This window comes from Lytechinus pictus, chromosome 17 (genome assembly GCF_037042905.1).
Source record: "Lytechinus pictus isolate F3 Inbred chromosome 17, Lp3.0, whole genome shotgun sequence".
NCBI lineage: Eukaryota > Metazoa > Echinodermata > Echinoidea > Temnopleuroida > Toxopneustidae > Lytechinus > Lytechinus pictus.
The window spans coordinates 16236643-16258747 of record NC_087261.1 but is presented as its reverse complement, the minus strand read 5'-3'; the positions used below and the strand labels follow the sequence as shown (position 1 = coordinate 16258747).

Below are 22105 nucleotides of genomic sequence, written 5' to 3'. Positions count from 1 at the left end.
AAATTAACAAATATGGTAATGGATAAATAAATACACCATGCATTAGTTAATACATGTTGCCAGGATCCGGAGGGGTAGAGCCGGGGTAGGGCTGGTGGGCGCAAAACCTCACCGTGAAGGATATCGCGATGACGAGATAGTCGCTCATCGAATGAATTATTCTAATCAAATATAATTCTTATGATTAGGCACTATCGATTATAAATGATGATGAAAATTATATCATACTCATAATTATTATCACAGCATGCACATTTTACAGAACAATAAGTCAGTGGGACCTTGTAGCTTATTATGGTCGAATGTCATGGTTTCATCAGAATAGCATCAAACTATATCCAAAAGGCCTGTTATTTGCCTCCAAATTGTTGAAATAACTTAACAAAATATTCATAACAAAATTTCATGATCTCATGGCTTTGTAACTTTTGAAATTCCCCAAACTGCATAACTATATTTGCTTATTTTCCATCAAGTTCAATTATCGTCGGTAAGCGGTGCATAACAATGATTTAAAAGACGCATAAACATGTTTACCAGATACGTATCATATGCTTATGCCTGAATATTAGTTAGTTTGGAGGCAAATAACAGTTAGATGTAGTTTGATGGTTTACTGACGGTTCATCTAATATCACTTGGTCTAATCATCAGATGGGCTAACAACATTCGGGCTAAATCCACTGAGACAGGTCACTTGTGAATCCGGGTAGTTAACAAGTTGATATGTATGAATATTCATGAGAACCCATTCGGTCATTCGATCTCGCTCAGAGTGTAATATACGCATGCGTAATAGTTGGGATTCCCCGCGACCGGGAATTCCCCGGCCCCATCTCGATATATCAACGTCAATACAGTGCCTCAAATAGGTATATTTCGCAATCTCCTATACAAACGGAGTTGGTGATGTTGCAAGGAAAATATCTCAAAATGATTTTAAGTGCGGACATTGGCTGATGCGGCACTGCACTCGGCACATCACAACAACCAATCTAACCGTGTTTTGGGACCACATTACTTTTAGAATTAGTAGACTTGACTCGTGAATAATATATTCGACATTACTTCTGCTACAGAGTACTAGCATTAAATTGGGCGCTAGGGACGAATAAGATATCGGCATAAATTCATCATGGAGCGGTTTTTGTTTACCGTGATCGTGCTTGCATCTTTGTCATTGAATGCTGATTCGAAGATGTCAAGCGGCTCCAGATTCTGCGTCATCGAGAACCGTGTTGGGAACCAGACGATTGGGGCAAAACGACTGCTTGCTGTCAGATCCAACACGGTCACTTCTTCTGTCTCTGTCGAAGTCAGCTACGGAAATGCCGACTTTGCCTCGTCGGGATGGGGGCCGTGGAAGAGGTTGGGTGCGCCATCGTCCAGCAAGCCGCTATCAAACCCGTCCTGCATTTTCACTGAACAAAATCAAACCCAGGTAGGTCTAATCCTGGGAAAAATGGGGTTTCCCTACACTAGTTTCATTTCTAAAGATGATGTGGTAATAGGGTTTTTGTTATTTAGAACAAGTTTATTACTATTAGGAATAGGATTGAAGTTCAGGTTGACAGGCCCCGTAGGCGGATAGGCCCTGCCCAATGCACTGATTAAGATGATCGATGATGAAGCAGCTACTGAGCTAGATGATGGAGATGATGATGATGATGGTGGTGGTCATGGTGATAAAGATGATGGTGATATGGTGGTGATGCATAAAATAAATGATTTAAATGATGTTGATGAGTTCTGATAATGATAATGGTAATATTGAATATTGAATTTTTAGGGGGTTAAATGATTTATACAAAAATTGTGAGTGAGTGAAATGAGCAAGCAAAAATTTTGACATTTTAATTACAAATACCCAATTTTGTGATAGATTTCGACATATATATTCAAAATTTGATTTCATATTTCACCCTTCTTTCTTTCCTTTTCTCTTTTTTTTTCTTCATCATGACAAATTTTGGGGGAGAGGGGCCCATGCACCATCTAGAAGATGATGGGCGAAAATGTTTCCACTTGATACAAAAACTTTCTTGATTTCCAAAACTTATATTTCAATAAAGACTGCATGCTTCCATAATTTCGTTAATGATGTTGAGGTTAGAAAATATATTATTAATGATCCGGGACATACATTGCAACACCCCTCCCCTCTTATTGTAAGGATTATTAAATATGATATTAAGATGTAATAAAGAGTACAATGAGTGGGGTTTGTCATGCAACCATGATTCAGAAAGTTGAACTTGGCTTCGAACATTTCGTTTGCACTTGCAGTGCCAATTAATCCAGGATTTCTAGCATGCAATCTGTTATGCATCAAATAATCAGTTCATCCACTCTTTTGTTTTAGTTTTTACAGCAACAAGTCAGAATTAAATCATCTTCCCATTTTCGCTTAATTATCTTGGATACTTCATCTGTAAATCTAATTATTTGTGTTTTTAAATACATGTTTCATTTCTTTCTGTCTTGTGCAATCCTCTTCCATGTAAGATCACCATGATCGTTATATTCTAGTCTGAGGTCATCTTTTCACCTCCTTTTCTGTCTGGCTTTTTCCATTTGGCGTATTCTGTGCTAGGGATCCAATCCATAATCTTGTTTTTATTATTTTTACAGGCTACATGCCCGCCCCACCTGCCTCCTTTCTGAGATGAATTCAGCTATTGCTGTTTTCTCGAACAGCCATTTTCTTTCTAAGATGTTGGTCACTAACACTACCCTTTTTTTTAATGTTTCCATTTAACTTTCATCCCAATCCTAGCATCTTATAACGTCACATATTGTTTCAAACAAAAGAAACACACAAAATAAATGGTGCATTGTGGCCAACGCAGACATATCTCTGTCCTTGAATTCTGAAAAAAAAACGGAGAATAAAATGTATCCTGCACTTTTATCATCTTGATATAGATTTTTGTACAAGCATCTGATGGTCAGATATACTCTGCCACTCAAGACAAGGTGAATTTCTTGGACTTCTCCGCTTGGAAGAAAGTTGGCATCAATACTATCCCGGCAAACCAGCCCAAGCAACCCATGATTTTCGACTCTGTGACGGCAGTCAGGTATGGCAAGGATCTCATGGTCTTCGCTCGCTCTATCAGTGTGACATCAAGGCTGTACTGGTGTAAAGGTAAACTCCTGAGATTGCAGTCCCTTTTTTAAAAGGAAGTTTTTTTTAAGGAAGAAGAGTTTTAATCAATGAAAAGTCAAAGAAAATTTCACTTTGACTAGTTTCGATTTATTCTTGACGGAGAACATGTTTATATATATATATATATATATATATACATATATATATATGTGAGACATTATGTACAACAGCTTTGGCAATTCTTTGTATTTAAATATGTTGTAAAAGAAATGAATGAAGAAAGGGCAGATAGCTCTGGGGAACCTTGCCGATTTGAAGCTACGCCTACCATTGTTCTCTTCATTCATTTCTTTCACAACATATATATATATATATATATATTTATATATCTTCTCTCGTTATATGTATGTATATAATTTCTCACATTTGTATAATTTGTCCCATACATGTAATGTATGTAAGCAATAGCTTTGATCTAGCTGAGGCATTAGTCTGCTGGGCAAACCCTTCACTCGAGTTAAGGGTCTGAATGTGCAGCCTACTCATGCCTTGTGTACTAAAGGCCCTCTCGCCCAGGTTTTGTATGGGCTAGTCTTTGCACGGAGGCACACTTGTCGATCAAAGTTCCAATCAGGGTTTGCGCCTGCAGACTACTGAGGCATGGCGGCTTGTCATTGTTAAAAATTCACCTACACCCGACAGGAAATTTAATTGAAATATAAAAAAAATTATGTTTATCTGAAGGTCAATCGGATCGGGGTTGCCCTCGCCACTTACCTGTCTCTTTGTTATAGTGGTTAAGGCACCGGCATTTGAAGCTGGGGGCCCGGGTTTGATTCCCGGCAGAGACGTTGTTTCGGCCTCACCAATTCTTTCCAAAGGGCAGATAGCTCTTGTATATATATATATACATATATATTCATATATATATATATATATATATATGTGTGTGTGTGTGTGTGTGTGTGAGGGTGTGTGTGTGTGTGTGTGCGTGTGGGTGTGTGTAGATATGCAGGCCTCCCAACTACTCCTTTTTAAATGGATTTACTTGTTTTTCTGAAATTTTTTATATACATTATATCATTAAGGAAAAGAAAACTCCTTTTTTTGTCCAGATATTATGTACAGTCATTTATGGGAAAATATGCTTTGACTCTATTTTTTGAATGAATCGCTACTATTTTGTATGTTTACAGGTTGGTAGGGCTGGATGTATGCCATTGGTTGTTCAGTGTTCAATGCTACATAGCACTAGCAGATCATGATATCCATACCTGTTGGAAGATTGTTTGTACAGAATGTTTGTACAAACCCTGGGTATATATTCAATTGGTTTGGCATTACATGGTGTGGGGTTGTTGGATACAGAAGGAGACGCTTTGCATAAGATATATAGTGTGCCTATATTACAAGACTAAACAGCTAAGAATGTTTCATGATACTGGCCAGATGTGAGTAGATGAAGACTTCACTGCCGTACTTTTTCAAAAGGAAGCAAGTTACAAAAGTATAATTTGATGTAAATGAACAATGTGTGTTCGTCATTTACATAGGTGTCAATGCAATTTAACAGCATATTTTCTTCAACATCTTTCCATAGAATGATCATCTCTTTCCCAAAATTTTGCGTGAACGTGCAACATACAAAGGGTGTTTCAGAAACAACAATAACTCAAAGTTGACTGATGTGTCACTTGCTTCCTTTTGCTAAAGTTGGGCAGCTTAGGTGGCGCTATTAAGGTTGCTGGTTCTTTTCTCTTTCAATATAGGCACTGCGACCAGCTGCAGTTGGGGTCTGGTAGCCGGTACTGCCCTTCTTGGTACTGATGCAACGATGATAAAGAACACTTACACCACCAAGTACGAAGGTTTCATGATCTCTCCCTTTGGCGGGATGCACAGGACTTGGCAACACTCGGGTGGCAACAGCTTCAAAGCATGGAAGGCTATGTCCTGTAAGAAGACATTTCATTGTGTGTCAGATCCGAAGCTGGGAGGGGGGTAGAGAGGTGGGGCTGTTATTACAAGGTAGACACTTGCATGTACTTGTACATGCATGACATCATCAGCACATCTATATTCATGACAACGTACATGTAAAGTCTGTTTTTACAAAATGTTCAGTTTGTTATCAGATTTTTATGAAATTTTCAGTGTTTTGCTCGGTGAAGTTTACTTACTGTATTTATTCAGAAATTATTTTTTTACTCGGCGCGGAGTACACCTTAAATGTTTTGACACTTCAAATTTATCCATTAAGTCAATGAACAGCTTATGAAATATAACCCCCCCTCCCCCGCTTCATGGAAGTACTACATTAAACAAATGTTTCCAATCAATTACATAAAGGAAACGACCAATCAAGATCGCCATTACATGTGCATTTTCATACAAAAAATGACAAAGAACCAATCAAAATTACTCTATAATCCAATCTATATCTTTACTCTCAGCTTCACCTACATTCTCGATTCTCGCCAGACCCATGGCCCAGACAATGGGATACAACTACCGCAACGGGAAGATCATGATTGGAGCTGTCGGGCGGGGTGGCTATGTATACAGGTAGGTATATTCCCCCACCCCCCCCCCACCCACCCACACACACACACACACGTACGTAGGCGGTCAAGCGTATTTTGCTTGTTCCAGATTCATAGGCCCATATTCTGAAGTCGGGTTCAATTATTTGAACTCTGATATAAACTTTTGGTTTAACTATGAAGAGCCAGGTGTGACCTAATCTCTTACATTAGACTGGTTCAATTTATAATATAGTAATGATTAATAATATAAAACCAATATTATCTTATTTGGATCCATCTCACAACGGAGAAGGGGGTAATAGCCCCATCCCCAAACTGACATCTCGGATGTTGATAATAAATATATTATTTAATAATAGAAATCTCGTTAATTTAGTAAGACCACAATCTTAATTTTGATGTCTGCTTGATATGGTTCTGGTCAAAGTTATGTAATATAACTGACATCTCGGACGTTGATAATAAATATAATAATAAATGATAGATATTTGTTTAATCTGATAAGACCACAATAACAAATTTTTGGTGTCTGCTTGTACATATAAAGTTCTGCTCAAGCGTATGAAGTAATATGTTTTGGAATTTATTTTCCTACATGTTTTATTACTGATGTGGAAGAGGTTCATCGTGGTGAAGGATTGAGTAGAAGAAATTAACCAGTTGTCTCACGATGTAGCAAACGTAGTGTGAAAGCGACGTTTCGTCTGCAAGCTGCTGGACTTCGTCAGGCAATGAGCAAAGACGCTGCTGCGCACGGGTTATATAGCGTCGGGAGCTATTGTCTGGCTCCACTCGGGCGTGAGCTTTCACACTACGTTTGCTACATCGTGAGACAACTGGTTAATTTCTTCTACTCAATGTTTTATTACTTTCATAAATTTGATGACACTATTCTCATCACAACCAGCTTAAAATATGATTTAGGCACATTTATAAATTAGTTTTTTTTTTGTTGTTGCAATTTGGGGTCCAACTACAACTGCAAAATGATCCATAACTTCGAAACCGCTTTCGTTCCATACATTGTAAATTTGTAGGCTTAAAAAATGAGCGTATTGGTAAAAAATACCACATCAGCTCCCTTGTGCAAAAAACTTTGCAGGCTTACCTTTATGTAAACGGTTAAGGGTGAATGGGTCTACCCTGTGGTACCTTGTGGTAAGTAACACACGATTTACAACAAAAAAGCATTACAGGACCTGTCCTGTTGTAATTTTGGACATTTACCACAGGACAGTTCCTTTGCTACAATCCTGCAATAAAGTCTTGTGGTAATAGCACAGGAGGTTCTAAAGAAAAGTACCACGGATTACCTCCAGGGTCAGTTGCATAAAAGTTACTATTATGGAAACTTTGCCATCTAGTGGTAATTACTGTGGTAACAGCCACTCAAAATCAAGGATTCCATGCAAGTTACCATTGCATGGTAAAGTTACAATAATGGTAACTTTATGCAACGAGGCCCAGGTGGTAATAACCGCAGGACCACCACAGGAATACCACTTGACTTCCTGTATAAAACTACCACAGGACAATTCTACACATACATGCTGCATACAGTACTACAGGGTAATACCATGCACATACACTACCATATGATGTATAGTACCAAAGGACAGTGCCACAGGAAAGAACTACACAAATACTTGAGGACATGACCACAGACACTACCACAAAATTGCTGCAGGACAGTATCACAGGAATACCTCAGGACAGTACAACAGACATTACCACTGAATTACCGCAGGACAGTACCACAGGAATACCACACGATAGACATTACCACAGAACAGTACCACAGACATTACCACAGAATTCTTGCAGGAAAGCACCACAGACAATACTACAAAATTACAACAGGAACACCACACAGTGAATGGGACAATTTCAACAGAATGTGTGCGATGCATTTGTCATTCCTGTGGCATCTGTGTGTGTGTGTGTGTTACTTACAAGTTCAACATGGATGTAACATGGGTAAAACAGAATATTTTAGGACTTGAATGTACCACAGACGTACAACAGAGTAATACTGCAGAACATTTGTGATATCTTCATCATTCCTGGGATAATTTTTGTGAAACAAACATGTTCAACATAGGAACCACACAGATACTACAGGAAATTTACAAACTTCCGTGTACCACAGGAGTACCACACAATTGATAGGCCTATGGATACATACATGTACATGTACAGTAGATGGTATATTATGATTTGTAAGAAATGGCCATGTAGACCACGGACCTGGCCACGGAGGATTATCTATTGTTACTGGGGGTGCTGTGACAATGCTCAGCAACCCAGTAACAATAGACTAATCCTCTGTGGATAGGTCCCTGATGTAGACATCGCCTATGAATCCTCAACAGTCTACGCCTTGGGGATTGCCTATTGCGATTGTGCGTTTACAGTGTTATGAAAAACAGTGTTTTCATATCTACTACAGACCCAGGCATGCCAAGTGTATTTATGTATACCACAGAAGTACCACACAATTGATAGTTTATAGGCCTATGGCTACATGCATGTACAGTAAATGGTATATTTTGATTAATTGGAAATTAAGGCCGGTACTTTCCGAGTTTGGGCCGTTTGAAATAACGGAGTGGTGTGTTAACGCAACCTTTCGAAACAAGCAGGGGGGCTTTTCTTAAAAGGTTTCGTTAACTATTCTTTTACATCGGTCGTGTAAATTTATGTAAACTTGAGGTAGACTGGTATTGTGGATCAGTCTTTTAAAGTGAAAATTGAAGGTAGAGATTACAAATGTAAACCTTTTCAACTTAGCCTTTCCGATCAATCGATGATGAATTAAAGTAGTGGAAATAGTGTCGTTTTGCTGCGTCTTCATCATATTGCCTGTTTTATTTTGTACATGTTATTTAGGTGCGCCCAGGCTGCGTGTGACATGGTGGATAATCCCTGGAGTTACTGCTCATGGGGATCATGGACTCAGACTGGCAAGAAGATTCCATTTGAGCAGAAAGGGGTGCAGAATAACTTGGTCATGAGTAGGAATTTTCACAATGGAGTAGAAATATTTGCAGTGGAACTAACCAATGGGCAGTAAGTATAAAAAATGTTGTATTTCAAGAGTTTTTTGCAGTGTATCCATTCATTCGGAAATTTCATGAATTTCCAGGAATTTTTTCTACTTTTGCTGTGAAATATTCAAAATATAAAATAATCCCAGGAAATTTTGACAGGAGATCAATACCGTTTTAGCTCATCCGGCCAGATGAGTTTAGTTGTGGCGTGGCGCCCGTCGTCCGTCCACAATTTCGAAATGCTTCTTCGTTATTTCAAGTCCAATTTTAATTCTGTTTGCTTTATATGATAGCACTAGGTGGGGGATTCAAAATTTAAAAAAAGAATTTTGAAACTCATTAAATATGCTAATTTATGCGCAATTTTCAAATTCACAAAAAATGCTTCTTCTATATTTTTCTTCCATCTGGTAGAGCTGCATGAGGTTCACCAAACTTGTACACAGAATTTAGAAATTTTGACTAGAAAATTATTTATCCTAATTCATGCAAAATTTATTCACAATCACAAAAAAATGCTTCTACTTTTTTGACCAATTTTGATTTTTTTTTTCATCCACCTGGTAGAGCTACATGAGGGTCACCAAACTTCCACACAGATTTTTTTTTCTGTACTTTTTTTTACTCACGGATGCGGTCACTTCTTCAATGGAAGTGACCCCCTAGGATCACTGCTCTTGTAAGACGGTGCCCAGAAATTTCTTTTCTTAATACAAGCTGTGAAAAAGTCCTTTCGCTTGAATGTAACTTGGAATTTTTTTTTTCTCTCCTACTTGTAGATTATGGCAAACTTGGCAACCCTCAAGGGATACATCATGGAATGTATGGAGAAAGATTCCTCATAACCTAACCACTGCAGCATTCATTAATAACCCATTCTTCCGGGTTAATGACGCCGGTTGGTGGATAGCGTATGGGCTGAATGACAAGGATCAGGTGATTGTAGGATTTTTAAAGATTAGGAAAATTCCAAAACATCATTTAAAGCCCAAGACAATTTCTTACAATGTATTACTTTAAACACGGATGACGGATGTCCAGGCCAGAATTTTCTGTCTGTGGCCTTGGCCTGAGTCGTATGGTAGGTTTTCTCCAGAGTCCCAGTCACCGGTCTTGACATAATCCCTGATTGTTACTTATACCCCGTTTAGATCTATCTCTGGTGTCACACTAGACAATTGTCTGGAGCGAACACAGCATGAAATTCCTTATCAAAACATGAGGTGCACATTGGGGGAGTAGAGACACCGTTCTCACTACCTTCCCCCAAAAAAGTAGGTTACGGGAAACTAGTTTAACGTGTAGTGAGAACGGTCGAAGCGATCTTTCAAACCGGTTCAGAAAACCACCTCGCGATGTAGTTTTCAAGCTCGCTTTGCCTTGTTAAACTGGTTTTAGCGTGAGGACACAACTGTTCTTCGGGAAGCGATCTTCGCTCATTTTGAGCACGCTACTCCACACGACAGCTATAAAATCCCTACGCTGCGGTTTCGAATTTGGCGCGAAACGTGTCACCCCACTGACTCGTGAGAGCATTTCCACAGCAACAAGATTGCTTTACGTGAAGTGATTTTGAAAACCACTTTTGTGTGATCAGGTGGGAACGCTAGCAAAGCGATCTTCCAAACTGGTTTCCTGAATTGGTTTTTTTATAGGATACAAGGGGAACATGCCCCCACCCCTCCATTTCCCAAAATGGGGTGAAAGCAATTAGGCCTACATGCATAAGTGAATCTGCTAATTGGTGTTAAAAACTTTGGGACCACAGAATATCGTGACATTTTAAAGGCAAATTTAACCAGGAGAGGCGAACAATACATGCTTTGCATAATCCGCTCTGTAGGTTTGCTTCGACTTGGGTAGTTGTGTTTTAAGCATGATACTTTTAGTGTTTAACTCCTGAAAACTAACAAGTTTTTGTCCTCCTGTAGACCATAAAGTTGATAGTAGATTGCTTTGCTATATAACCTTTAATACTAAATGTTGAATTGAACAAGCCTTTGCTCATGTTTTAAACCATTTCTCAAGTACTTGAGAATGAGTTAAAATGTAAAATTCTATTTCATTTCAGGAAACTAGAAATTAGATAATGAACACTCCTGGAAGGGTCTCCCCCTCTTTTATCTCACTTCAGCTCATTTGATTTTTCATCCTTACCATTTTGAACAGGTCATCGAGGTAGCCTCGTCACATTCCATGAGCATTAGTTCCAAGAAAGTAGCCTGGGCCGGGAAGCTGGTTGTGTCCTGGGCCATTTCTGAAGACCAAGCCTCGAGGAAAGACTGGATTGGAATATTTCCAAAGGGAGCACGTGACAATCAATACCTGGACTACAGGTAGGTCTGTGTTCTCAAAGAATGTTATTCAAATAGCAGGGTCCTGTAATAGACATGCAGTGCAAACCATAGACTTGTCTTGATATGTAAACCTTTTCGATACCTGGACTTCAATGTAGGTCTAAAATGAAACTATCCTCAAAGATTGTGAATCACACACTAGGGTCCTTTAATAGACTGGTGTACCATTGTAGTCTTGATACCTAAACCTTTTCAATACCTAGACAATGGGTAGGTATGAAAGGAAGGCTGTCCTCATCATGCTTCTACTTATACTACTACTACTACTATATAATGGTGCTCTTTGACACACATTGATTGCTATCCTTGTGTACAGTAGTTCATACTTGCTATGTACTTTTTAAAATCCCTTTCTGTAATTTGCTCTGAAGCACTTCTGATTAAGATGGAAACTGCGCTATACAAATTGTATGTATTATCATTTTTACTATTACTTCTACTACGACTGGTAGATCAGGGGGGGGGGGGCACAGCCAGCCCGTACCCCCCCCCCCCCCCCCTTTGAAAGTGAAGACCTTTTTTTCTTTTTTCTTTTTTTTGGTCAAATTTGTTCGTGGACAAAATCCCCTTAATGTTTGGTTAAAACCCTTTATTTTTCTTTTTTTTTCTTGTCAATTTTTTCCTCGGGGAAAATGTGCCCCCCCCCCCCTTTTGAAAAATCCTGGAAACGCCCCTGACTACTACTACTACTATACTACACATACTACATCTACTAGTTCTATTACCATTATTACTGCGTCTACCACTACCATTCTACTTCTACACTATTTTCCTCTCCTACTGCTCCTCCAATGTTTTGTTAAATGTACATCAATCCCATTGATGATCTAAATGTATGAAAGAAAATCATTCTCAATATTATTTTAGATACGTGCAAGGTGGGCAGAATCCCGGAAGTCGCCCAGTAAGCAAAGGGGATGTTTCGATGTCCTCTTACCTTCCGAATGGATCCTATCAAGTCAGATACCTGATGAACAGGAAATACACCAGCATCATGGAATTAGGTATGTGTAACGTACTCTGATAGAGGTCAAAGGTCATGTGTCATGACATGTGATAGTTTATGCATTGTTGCTCATGCTGTATTGTGAAGGTGTCATGATGTAGTGGTTTGGTCACTTGACTCTTAAACCAAGGGTCAAGTGTTTGAATCCCACCCTGCGCTAATGACCTTTGGCAAGGCACTTATCCACATTTGTCACTCTCCAACCCGGTATGGGTTTCGCGCCGGTAGGATATGAATGTCAATGTGATAAGAGTGGCATGTGTGTGCCGATTAAGAAAAATGGTTGCCTGGTCAGGATACTCCCCAGGGAGCGGTGATGGTGCACTTTATGTGTGGAACAGTAATGTAAAGCGCTTAGAAACACAAAGTAAGAAGTACTATATAAATGTAAATATTATTATTGTCCGCTGCTCCATGGCCCTCGCTCTCAATGCATTCCACTGGCGCTTCCAAGATCAGCTTGGAATCTTATCACATCTTAATATCGGCAACTGTGTGAATACACTGAATCATATTTTCATAAGAGTGCTTGTGAGAACACACTGTGAAGCACATCTTTATACAGGCAACTATGTGAACACACTGTGAATCAGGCAACTGTGTGAATATACTCTGAACCATGTCTTCATATAGCCAACTGTGTAAATACACTGTGAATCGTATCATCACATATAATAGGCAACTGTATGAACACAACTGTGAATCATATCTTCATGTAGGCAAATGTGTGAACATGCAACTGTGAGAATATATTGTGAATCACATCTTCATAAAGGTAACTGTGAATGCACTGTGAATCACATCTTTGCATCAGCAAATGTGTGAACACACTGGGAACCACATCTTCATACAGGCAACTGTGTGAACACACTGAATCATATCTACATATAGGCAACTGTGTGCACTGTAAATCAACTGTTTGGACAAACTTTGAATCATATATTCACATAGAAAACTGTGTGAACACACTGCGAATCACATCTTCATATAGGCAACTGTGTGAACACACTGCATCAACTGTGTGGACACACTTTGAATCATATCTTCACATAGGCAACTGTGTGCACTGTAAATCAACTGTTTGGACAAACTTTGAATCATATCTTCACATAGGCAACTGTGTGAACACACTGTGAATCACATCTTCATATAGGCAACTGTGTGAACACAGTGAGAATCACATCTTCATACAGGCAACTGTGTGAACACACTGTGAATCACATGTTCATATAGGCAACTGTGTGAACACACTGAATCAACCGTGTGAACACACTTTGAATCATATCTTCACATAGGCAACTGTGTGAACACACTGTAAATTACATCTTCATAAAGGAAACTGTGTGAACACACTGTGAATCACATCTTCATACAGGCAACTGTGTGGAAACACTATGAATACACATTATGATACATCTTTCCATCAGCATATTTCCAGACATCATTGTTTTTTTTTCTTTTCATAGATGTGACTTATTACAATGAATCTGGCGAATCGGATTTGATGCAGCTCTTCCGTGGTATATACATAGGTTTGGAAATCGGTCCTGATCACTTTCGAGAATGCGTAAAGGAGACCCTTGACACTGTTCAAATGTTTAGAGATGCCTTTATTGCATTCAATTTAGGAGAGGTAAGAACCAGTCCCTGAGTATGAATCATCTTTACATTTTCAATTTTGCTATATTTCCCAAAGTGCATGTCACTATTTCATTTTTCTACTATATTAAATTAATTTAATGCACGTGAACCAAAATGGTTGTGGTGTGAGGGCTATGACCTTTAAAAATGTGTTTTTAATTAACCGATTTTGCAGCAAATTTATTTTGATTTGGTCCCAGATCAAAATAAAATATCTGCATAATTTTGTCTTGTCTCTATCCTGGCTAAAAGCCGGGAAAACATTGCTATGTATAAAACATTGCTATGTACTGCAAGTAAGATAATTTAGTCCATGAACCTAGATAGCAGTAGTAGTAATTATTATTATCATTATTATTATAATTATTATCAATAGTAGTAGTATCATTATTATTATCATTTTTATTATTTATTATGTATTATTTTTGTAATCATTTTTTAATGGTGTCAGGATTATGATGTCTTCATATCAATAAAGTTTCCTCAGCCCATCTGGAATTGGATGCTATTTGTGTTGTCTATTGTTTTATCTAGGTATATCAAGGTCTCCAACTACTTGGCACAGCTCTTGAAGACATTGCCCAGTCTCTAACAAAGTGTAACGAACTCAGGATCGCCCAGAAACTACTAGGTTACATCAAAGACCTACTCTCTTGCATGATGGGGAACTGTTTGAAGTTCACCATCGACATGCTAGAGGAGCTATTGATTCTGTTCCAGCATAGATACGAGATTTACGGGGATATCAAGGCAGCCACGAACAGCTTTGCGCACGGTGCGTACCAGCAAGGTGGGTTGAGCATCGGGAGGTTTGTCATCGCTTGCTTGTTCCTTGATGACTCTAGCTTGCTGCTTCACGGAGGCAGGCAGGGGGCTGCGTTGCTTGACGCCGTAAGTGTGAATCTTGTTGGAATGGAGGAGGGAACGAATGGCACTCACTCCGGTAGCCAAGCGGTCATGAAGCAGTCGAGGAAGGATACTGGAAGCGCTTCGCAGGAGATTAGATTCACGGAGATGCATGGAATAAATGACACTCTATCCGGTAGCCTAGCGGTCATGAAGCGGATGAGGAACAACACCAGAAGTGCTTCACAGAAGATGATACTCCTGGAGATGCATGGAGTGAACAGCTCTCATTCTGGTAACAAGAAGGGTGGAAAGCCAGTGGAAGATGGCATCGGGAATGCTCTGAAGCTCATGGGCAAAGTTCGTAAGCCAAAGAGATCGGTGTGAATATGATCAAAACTAGTATAGAGAGGGGGAAGTAGAATGATGAGAACAGCGAGAAAGGAATGGCTGAAGTATTGAAATTTGACTTGGACATTATGGATAGATGGTTTGACAGTGTTAACAAATTAAAAGCCTATCTGTAGTTTTGGTAAATCCTCCCAAAATTCCTCTTCTCTTTTCAATTTCACTACTTGATCATTTTGATGCCTGTGTGAATAATTTAAACTGAAAATGTGTTTTATTGGATAAACTTACCGATCAAAAAATAAAATATCTGAGGGTTTTTTAGGGGGTGCATGTGTATATGTCAAGACCTTCTCAAGCATGAATGGACTGAAAATTTCGGTATACATGTATGAACCTTTCCAGTAGTTTTCTAATGTACATTTAGTGAATATTTAAAGTAAGTGCTCAAATGGCTATTTACAATAAAAATTTAAAAAGTTCCCGAGAGAGGTCGCTAGATTTAAATTTGAATCCTTACGGTCTCTTTTGAAATGTTATTAATATTGAGTTCACAACATGTTTATATAGTTGAGCAATTGTGTAAAGGTCAAGGGAAAAATGATTTCATGATAAACTGAAAATTTTTACTTCGAATATTTTGATAATAACATGGATTTAACGTTTGAGATGACAGTCAATTGATAGCCGACTTTGGTTTTAGAGATCCCTAAATCAGGACCATGGTGTCTAATGGATCTCTGCACAATGGTTGATTTCAAGTTCAGTGTTGACCTTTTGGTGTTGGTGTTAGGTCAATTTTAACACGAGTATAACACCAACCATAAAATGAAGATGGTCCTGAAAAGTCACTCACTAGTTGTTGAGGTGTCAATAATGTGATTTGGATCAGGTTTACAAACTGAGAATAGGTTTTGGAGCTAGGGGAAGCAATTCAAATCGTGCTTCCAACACCAACAATGCAACACCGGACTTGAAATCACCCAATGAGCGAATTAGGGTTAATTAAATAAAAAATTGAATGCTATCGGTGTAGGGTAAGAATAAATAGATGCGTTCATAGTATTGTGGAATGAAAACGGCAAAATGTTATTTAAGTACTTAAACATAAGTAGTAAACTTTGAAATAAATTTGTGTCAAATATACTGCTAGTCTTTAGTTAGTGGAATAATGGATTGGTGAGAAAGATATTGCGATTCAGTACAAATTCGAATGGCTTTTTTTCATTAAGGAGTACAGTATATTGCATTAACATTTTTATATATTATATTGCAGTACGATATATAAGGTAATAATCATGAATTGCATAGTATGACAAGGGAAGTGTCTAGAATTATGTCTTTCATTTTGTTAAGTACACGTTTCTAGAGATAACAGTCGCTATACATCGTATATGTTCATTCCAGTTTACATTTTCATCTATTGTAACACCTAAAAACTTTGTTTCTTGTTTTCTTTTGAGAAGAAAATTACTTATGGTTATACTCGATAGTCTAGTATGACTTAAATTTAGTGAATCTTTATCAAACTTCATAAGGCTTTACTTCATGTCTTTCCTTTAATACTATGCTATGATATTTTATGAAATAGTACTTTTAACAATCATGTCTTCATGATGAAATTTACCATTGTTATTTGTAGAATACTTAGAATAAAAAAGCAATTTTATATATATAGTATTACAAATTCATTTTTTAAGTGTGGAGTATTTGTTGATGCATAGGTGCAACTCAACCCCATCCTCTTTCTCTATCCATCTATCTGTCTGTCTATCAATATGTCTATCTATTTATCTATCTGTCTATCAATCTATTGTCTATCTATTTTTCTTTCTTTATCTGGCTGTCTTTCTGTTTGTGAGTCTATCTACCTTTCTGTCTGTCTATCGATCTATATCTATCAGTCTGTCCATCCATCTCTCTTCATGTATCTATCCATCTACCTTACCTTTACCTATATCTATCTGTCTATCTATTCATGTGTCTATCTAATCTATCCGTCTATCTCTTCATGTGTCTATCTATCTGTCTGTATATCTATTCATGTGTCTATCTCTCTATCTATCTGTCTGTCCGTCTATCTATTCATGTGTCTATCTATCTATCTAATCTATCCGTCTATCTATTCATGTGTCTATCTATCTATCTATCTGTCCGTCTATCTATTCATGTGTCTATATATCTATCTAATCTATCCGTCTATCTATTCATGTGTCTATCTCTCTATCTATCTGTCCGTCTATCTATTCATGTGTCTATATATCTATCTAATCTATCCGTCTATCTATTCATGTGTCTATCTATCTATCTGCCTGTCTGTCAATATATATTCATGTGTCTGTCTATCTAACTATCCCGGGTGGGGGGGGGGGTGAGCTAGTCAAATGTATTTCCAAACCCCCTAAACGAGTTTTTCTCTGTGTGCAAAATAACCCCCTAAACAAGTTTTTCGCGGGCTTTATTTACACATTTGGCCCCTAAACAAATTGTCGCCAGATTATGACCCCGGGGGAAAAAGCTTGAAAAAAACATACACTAAATACGTTTGGCTAGTCTTAAACAAAAGCTTTGGAAAAAAAAAACTTACCCTAAATACGATTGACAATTGACCAGTCTTTCAAAACTACCCCTTTTTTGAAAATCGGTGTTTTTGATACCCTTAACGAGTGCACGCGCGGCCCGCGTCCAAAACTGAAAAAACACCCCTTTAAACGCGTTTTTTTTTTTGGTCACGCGTGTGTACAGCAATATATTTGACTGCCCCCCCCCCCGGGCTATCTATCTGCCTGTCTATCAGTCTATATATCCAGCTATACCTATACATCTTTCTGTCTAACCATATATCTATCTTTTTATCTGTTTGTCTATCTATCTATCGGTATATCTGCCTGTCTATTAATCTATCTATCTTATAACTTGTTTATACATCTATCTCTCAGTCGATCTAGCTATCTGTCTGTCAATCTATCTTTCTTTCTAAAAAATATTTCATTCTATCTCTCTCTCTTTTCATCCCGTCCTCTTTACCAGTGGCGTACCTAGGATTTTTCACAGGGGGGGCAAAAAAAAAAAAAAAAAAAAAAAAACGTACCAGAAAAAAATTGACAAGCAAAAAAAAAAAAAAAAAAAAAAAAAAAAAAAAGGTCTTCAAAATCTCGTCAGGGGGGGGCAGAGTGCCCCCCCCCTGCCCCCCCCCCCCCCGTAGGTACGCTAGTGCTCTTTACCCCTCCCTTTTGTCCAAATTAATTGCTTGTCTGGCCGTTTCATGATAGAACTTTTGTCGATGTTTTATCTCACCATATCTATTTTATCCTAATAGTCACCATATTAACAGTCAGACACCTTGGGTACTTCTCAGCCAATCAACGTCAGATTTAACAACTTGTTTAAAACCGTAAAGTAATATATTTTTCTCTGTTCGAAATGTTCTTCGTTCATTTAGAAAAGTTTGTTGAACCTTATCAAAGCACATGGTACGAAAGTTTATTCACCCTTTTTGGTATCAACAAAATTTGCATCATATTTGCATGGGGCCAATCACCATCGTCTACGACGCGAAAGATGACAAATGAACGTCCTTACATATAAATATGCTTACCGGTATATGTAAATGAGCGTTATCAGTGAAAGTAAACTGATCCGGTAAAAATACTACTACACTGTATAGTAGTTCGACCAAAGCACGTGGACGGTTGCTCTTAAATTTACCAGTCCAATTTCTTCCGGTAAATGAAGGGAGATGAAGACATGATTATCCATGGAGACTTGGTAAGTTCTTGTATTTTTATCATAAAACCATCTGTAATTTGCTGAATGTAACAGATTTTGCAGACGATGCATGCGTTCAATGAGATGTGTTTTTTTTTTAGATTGACTGATGAATCGTGTGTGGGTGTAACAGTTGAATTTCCTTTGTCTTCTACCGGTTTAGCTAGCTGCCTCCTTGGTTGTTCACGTGGAATAAAATTATGATAAATCCCCATATTGACTGTTTCATCGATTCATCTTTTGACATTTCCCAAACTACAGACCTACTACAACCAATGATATACAACGGTGGGGGGGGGGGGGGGACCCCCCCAAAAAAAAAAAATGTCCTTTTTTTCAAAATGTAAAGTGCCTTTTTTCAAAGTGAAATGTGTCCATTTTTAAGTAAAACAAGTCATTTTAGGTTAGAAAATTACAAGAATGTTGGCCCGCGCTTCGCATCAAAATGTCGATCCTAGTACAAGAATGCTTAGAATGTCCAGTTTTCAGGTTGGAATATTACAATTTGTTACAAAAAAGTGCCTATAATGTCCAGTTTTCAGGTTGGAATATAACACATTTTCAACTCGAGCTATATTTCCATGTTATTCAACATTAATGAGAATGAAGATTGTGTGGTCTTTGTTTCTTTTTAAACTTTTTTTTAAATGATTTGTAATTTTGAAATAACTGGGTCTAGAGGGAAGACTGCACTATATTTCCATGATATTCAACTTCAGTAAGACTGGGGTCTTTGTTTTTTATGATTTGTTATTGGAAATATCTGGGTCTGGAAGAAAGACTACGTTTATTTCCATGTTATTCGACATCAATACAATTGTGGGGTCTTCGTTTTATTATTTTTATTGTATATTTTTATAATTTGTTATTTTGAAATAATGGGTCTTGAGGGAAGACTGCGCTATATTTTCATGTTATTCAACTTCATTGAGATTGTGGGGTCGTTGTTAAGGTATTGTTTGTTTTTATTGTTTTTTATGATTTGCCATTTTGAAATAACTGGGTCTGGAGGAAAGACTACACCATATTTCCATGCTGTAAATGTTGATAAGATTGTGTGGTATTTGTTGTTGTTTTGTTTTTTTTTAATGATTTTTTTATAACTGGGTCTGGAGGAAAGTCTACGCTATATTTCCATGTTATTCAACTGGGCGTTGTGGCGTGCGCCTGTAATCCAAGCTATGGAGGGAAGTTACAAAACGATGCAGAGGTTCGAGCCCTGGTCACGTCTTTCGGATGGTGACGTTAAAAGTACGGTCCCAGACGTAAATAATCATATCTGATTGATACACGTCTGACAAAACTCAAATACACACACACACACACGTTATTCAACATTAGTAAGATCGTGGGGTCTTTGTTCATTATTATTTATTATTATTATTATTTGCTATTTGAAATATCTGGGTATGGAGCAAAGACTACGCTATATTTCTATGTTATTCAACATTATGATTTAATTTTGGGGTCTTTGTTTGAAGATTGTTTAAATGTTTTATATAACCGGGTCTGGAGAAAAAAACTGACTTTGCGCTATATGAAAGCATTACTATAGGGTTTTAGTTTAGAACAGATCCGCCAAAAATCCCTTCAAATTTATTACATTTGTTAGTAAACTCATTACATTTGTGGGCGATCAAAAAATATTACATGTGTGGGTAAGGTGCATTTTACATTTGTGGGTAAAATTATTACATTTGTGGGCAAAGTGTTATTACATTTGTAGGTGTTTACATTTGTGGGTAAAGTGTTATTACACTTGTGGGTGTAACAGGGGCACGGAAAAGGGTAGGGTAAGGAGAGAAAGACGGGGAAAGAAACTCGTGGGAAGAGGAAGAGGATTTTTTCACAATTTGAAGAAACATAATCTGCTTAGGGCCTATGTGTTCACTCCTCTTGGTGCACACATTGTCTGTTTAATGAGATACATCCCGTTCAAGAGAATTCAAAGGCGCTTAAACATTGGGGGTATTTGTTTTTTGTTTTTTTATTTGAGGTCAATATTCAACCATTTTTTTCCCCTCGCTGTTCGAGCTCTCACTATTTTATTTATTGACATACGCAGCGCGATTTGTGCTTAGAAATGTCCCATTTGTAGGTCTGTAACTTAAATGGTAAGATATTGAATAATCATACAGAATATAGTCATTAAAATGTCAATTATCAGTTCTGAATATTAGACCCCTAGACCTACAAAATATCAGGGGCCCGTTGCAGGCAGAGTTGCAATCAAACGCAACTCTAAAAATCACGCGCAACTTGATTTTCAACCAATCAACAGCGCGCATTTTGGACTTGCGATTGATTTTTTTACTTGCGTTCAAACGCAACTCTTTCCGCAACGGGCTCCAGCTCGCATTTTCAATATGGTTAGTCAGATACGTCTCCTGTGGCGCGTTGCAGGAAGAGTTGCGTTTAAAAAATCAATTGCAAGTCCCAAATGCGCGCTATTGATTGGTTGAAAATCAAGTTTCGCATGATCTTTAGCTTTGCGATTGATTGCATCTCTTTCTGCAACGGGCCCCAGGTTTTTTTTAAAAATATGTGCACACTTGCGGGTATCAATAATGCATAAAGCATTTTCGTTTATTTGATGCAAGAAAAAAGAGCAATGTTTATTTAATTACCTGGTCGCGGACAGCGCCGGGAATCGAACCCCGGATTTTCATCGTGTAGCCGGGCGCCTAAGACCACTCGGCCACGGCACTTCGCCACAACCCCTTATTAATCATTATTATTATTATCATAATCATTATTATTATTATTATTATTATTATTATTTATTATTATTATTACTATAATTATTATTATTATTAAATTATTATTGTTGTTGTTGTTGTTGTTGTTGTTGTTTTCGTCATCATCATCATCATGATCATGATCATCGTTATCATTTATAAATGTATTCTCTTAATCGTTCCCTTTCCTGGTCATAAAAAAAAGAGCTCACATTGTTTATTTTGCGAGATACGTATCATGATACGAAGCTTGTACTTAAAATGCAGTTTTCAAATTTGTATAACAAACACTTTCAACTCGCTCTTTGCGCTCGCTTCAACCGTATTCTCTTCGTGATTGCCTACATAGGCCTTTTCGGGTAAGCATGGCGATTGAGTGCGCGAAGCGCGGTGAATAAGTGACTCGTTATTTTTGTTCGTGCCCCCCATGCCATTACCCACGGTAGTGACGGTACGCCACTGGTTAGTTAGCTTTAATATCTTATGCACTACACTCTGAATTCCAAGGATTTAGAATAAATCCAGATCGGCTGTGAATAGTGACCAGCCGAATATTAGATTTAGAATTAAACCTTCTTGCTTTAAATATAAATCCAAAAGATTTGAATTGAAATCTTTTCAGATTCAAAAGTTAATCCTTAAAATGTAAAATAAATTCAAAATTCTGCTGGTCACTATTCACAGCCGATCTAGATT

The 22105-nt window shown here is 37.8% G+C and overlaps 1 protein-coding gene across 1 annotated transcript; it reads left to right on the top strand.

Annotated features, from left to right (window-relative positions):
- The first annotated feature begins 869 nt into the window (after positions 1-869).
- Positions 870-16572, top strand: LOC129279909 (uncharacterized). The gene is made up of 10 exons (XM_054915973.2): positions 870-1441; positions 2926-3148; positions 4879-5064; positions 5563-5674; positions 8545-8724; positions 9485-9641; positions 10875-11041; positions 11930-12066; positions 13535-13701; positions 14244-16572. Exons 1-10 carry the CDS (start codon positions 1136-1138, stop codon positions 14940-14942), a joined length of 2334 nt encoding a protein of 777 aa, XP_054771948.2. The 5' UTR covers positions 870-1135; the 3' UTR covers positions 14943-16572.
- The last annotated feature ends 5533 nt before the right edge of the window (positions 16573-22105 follow it).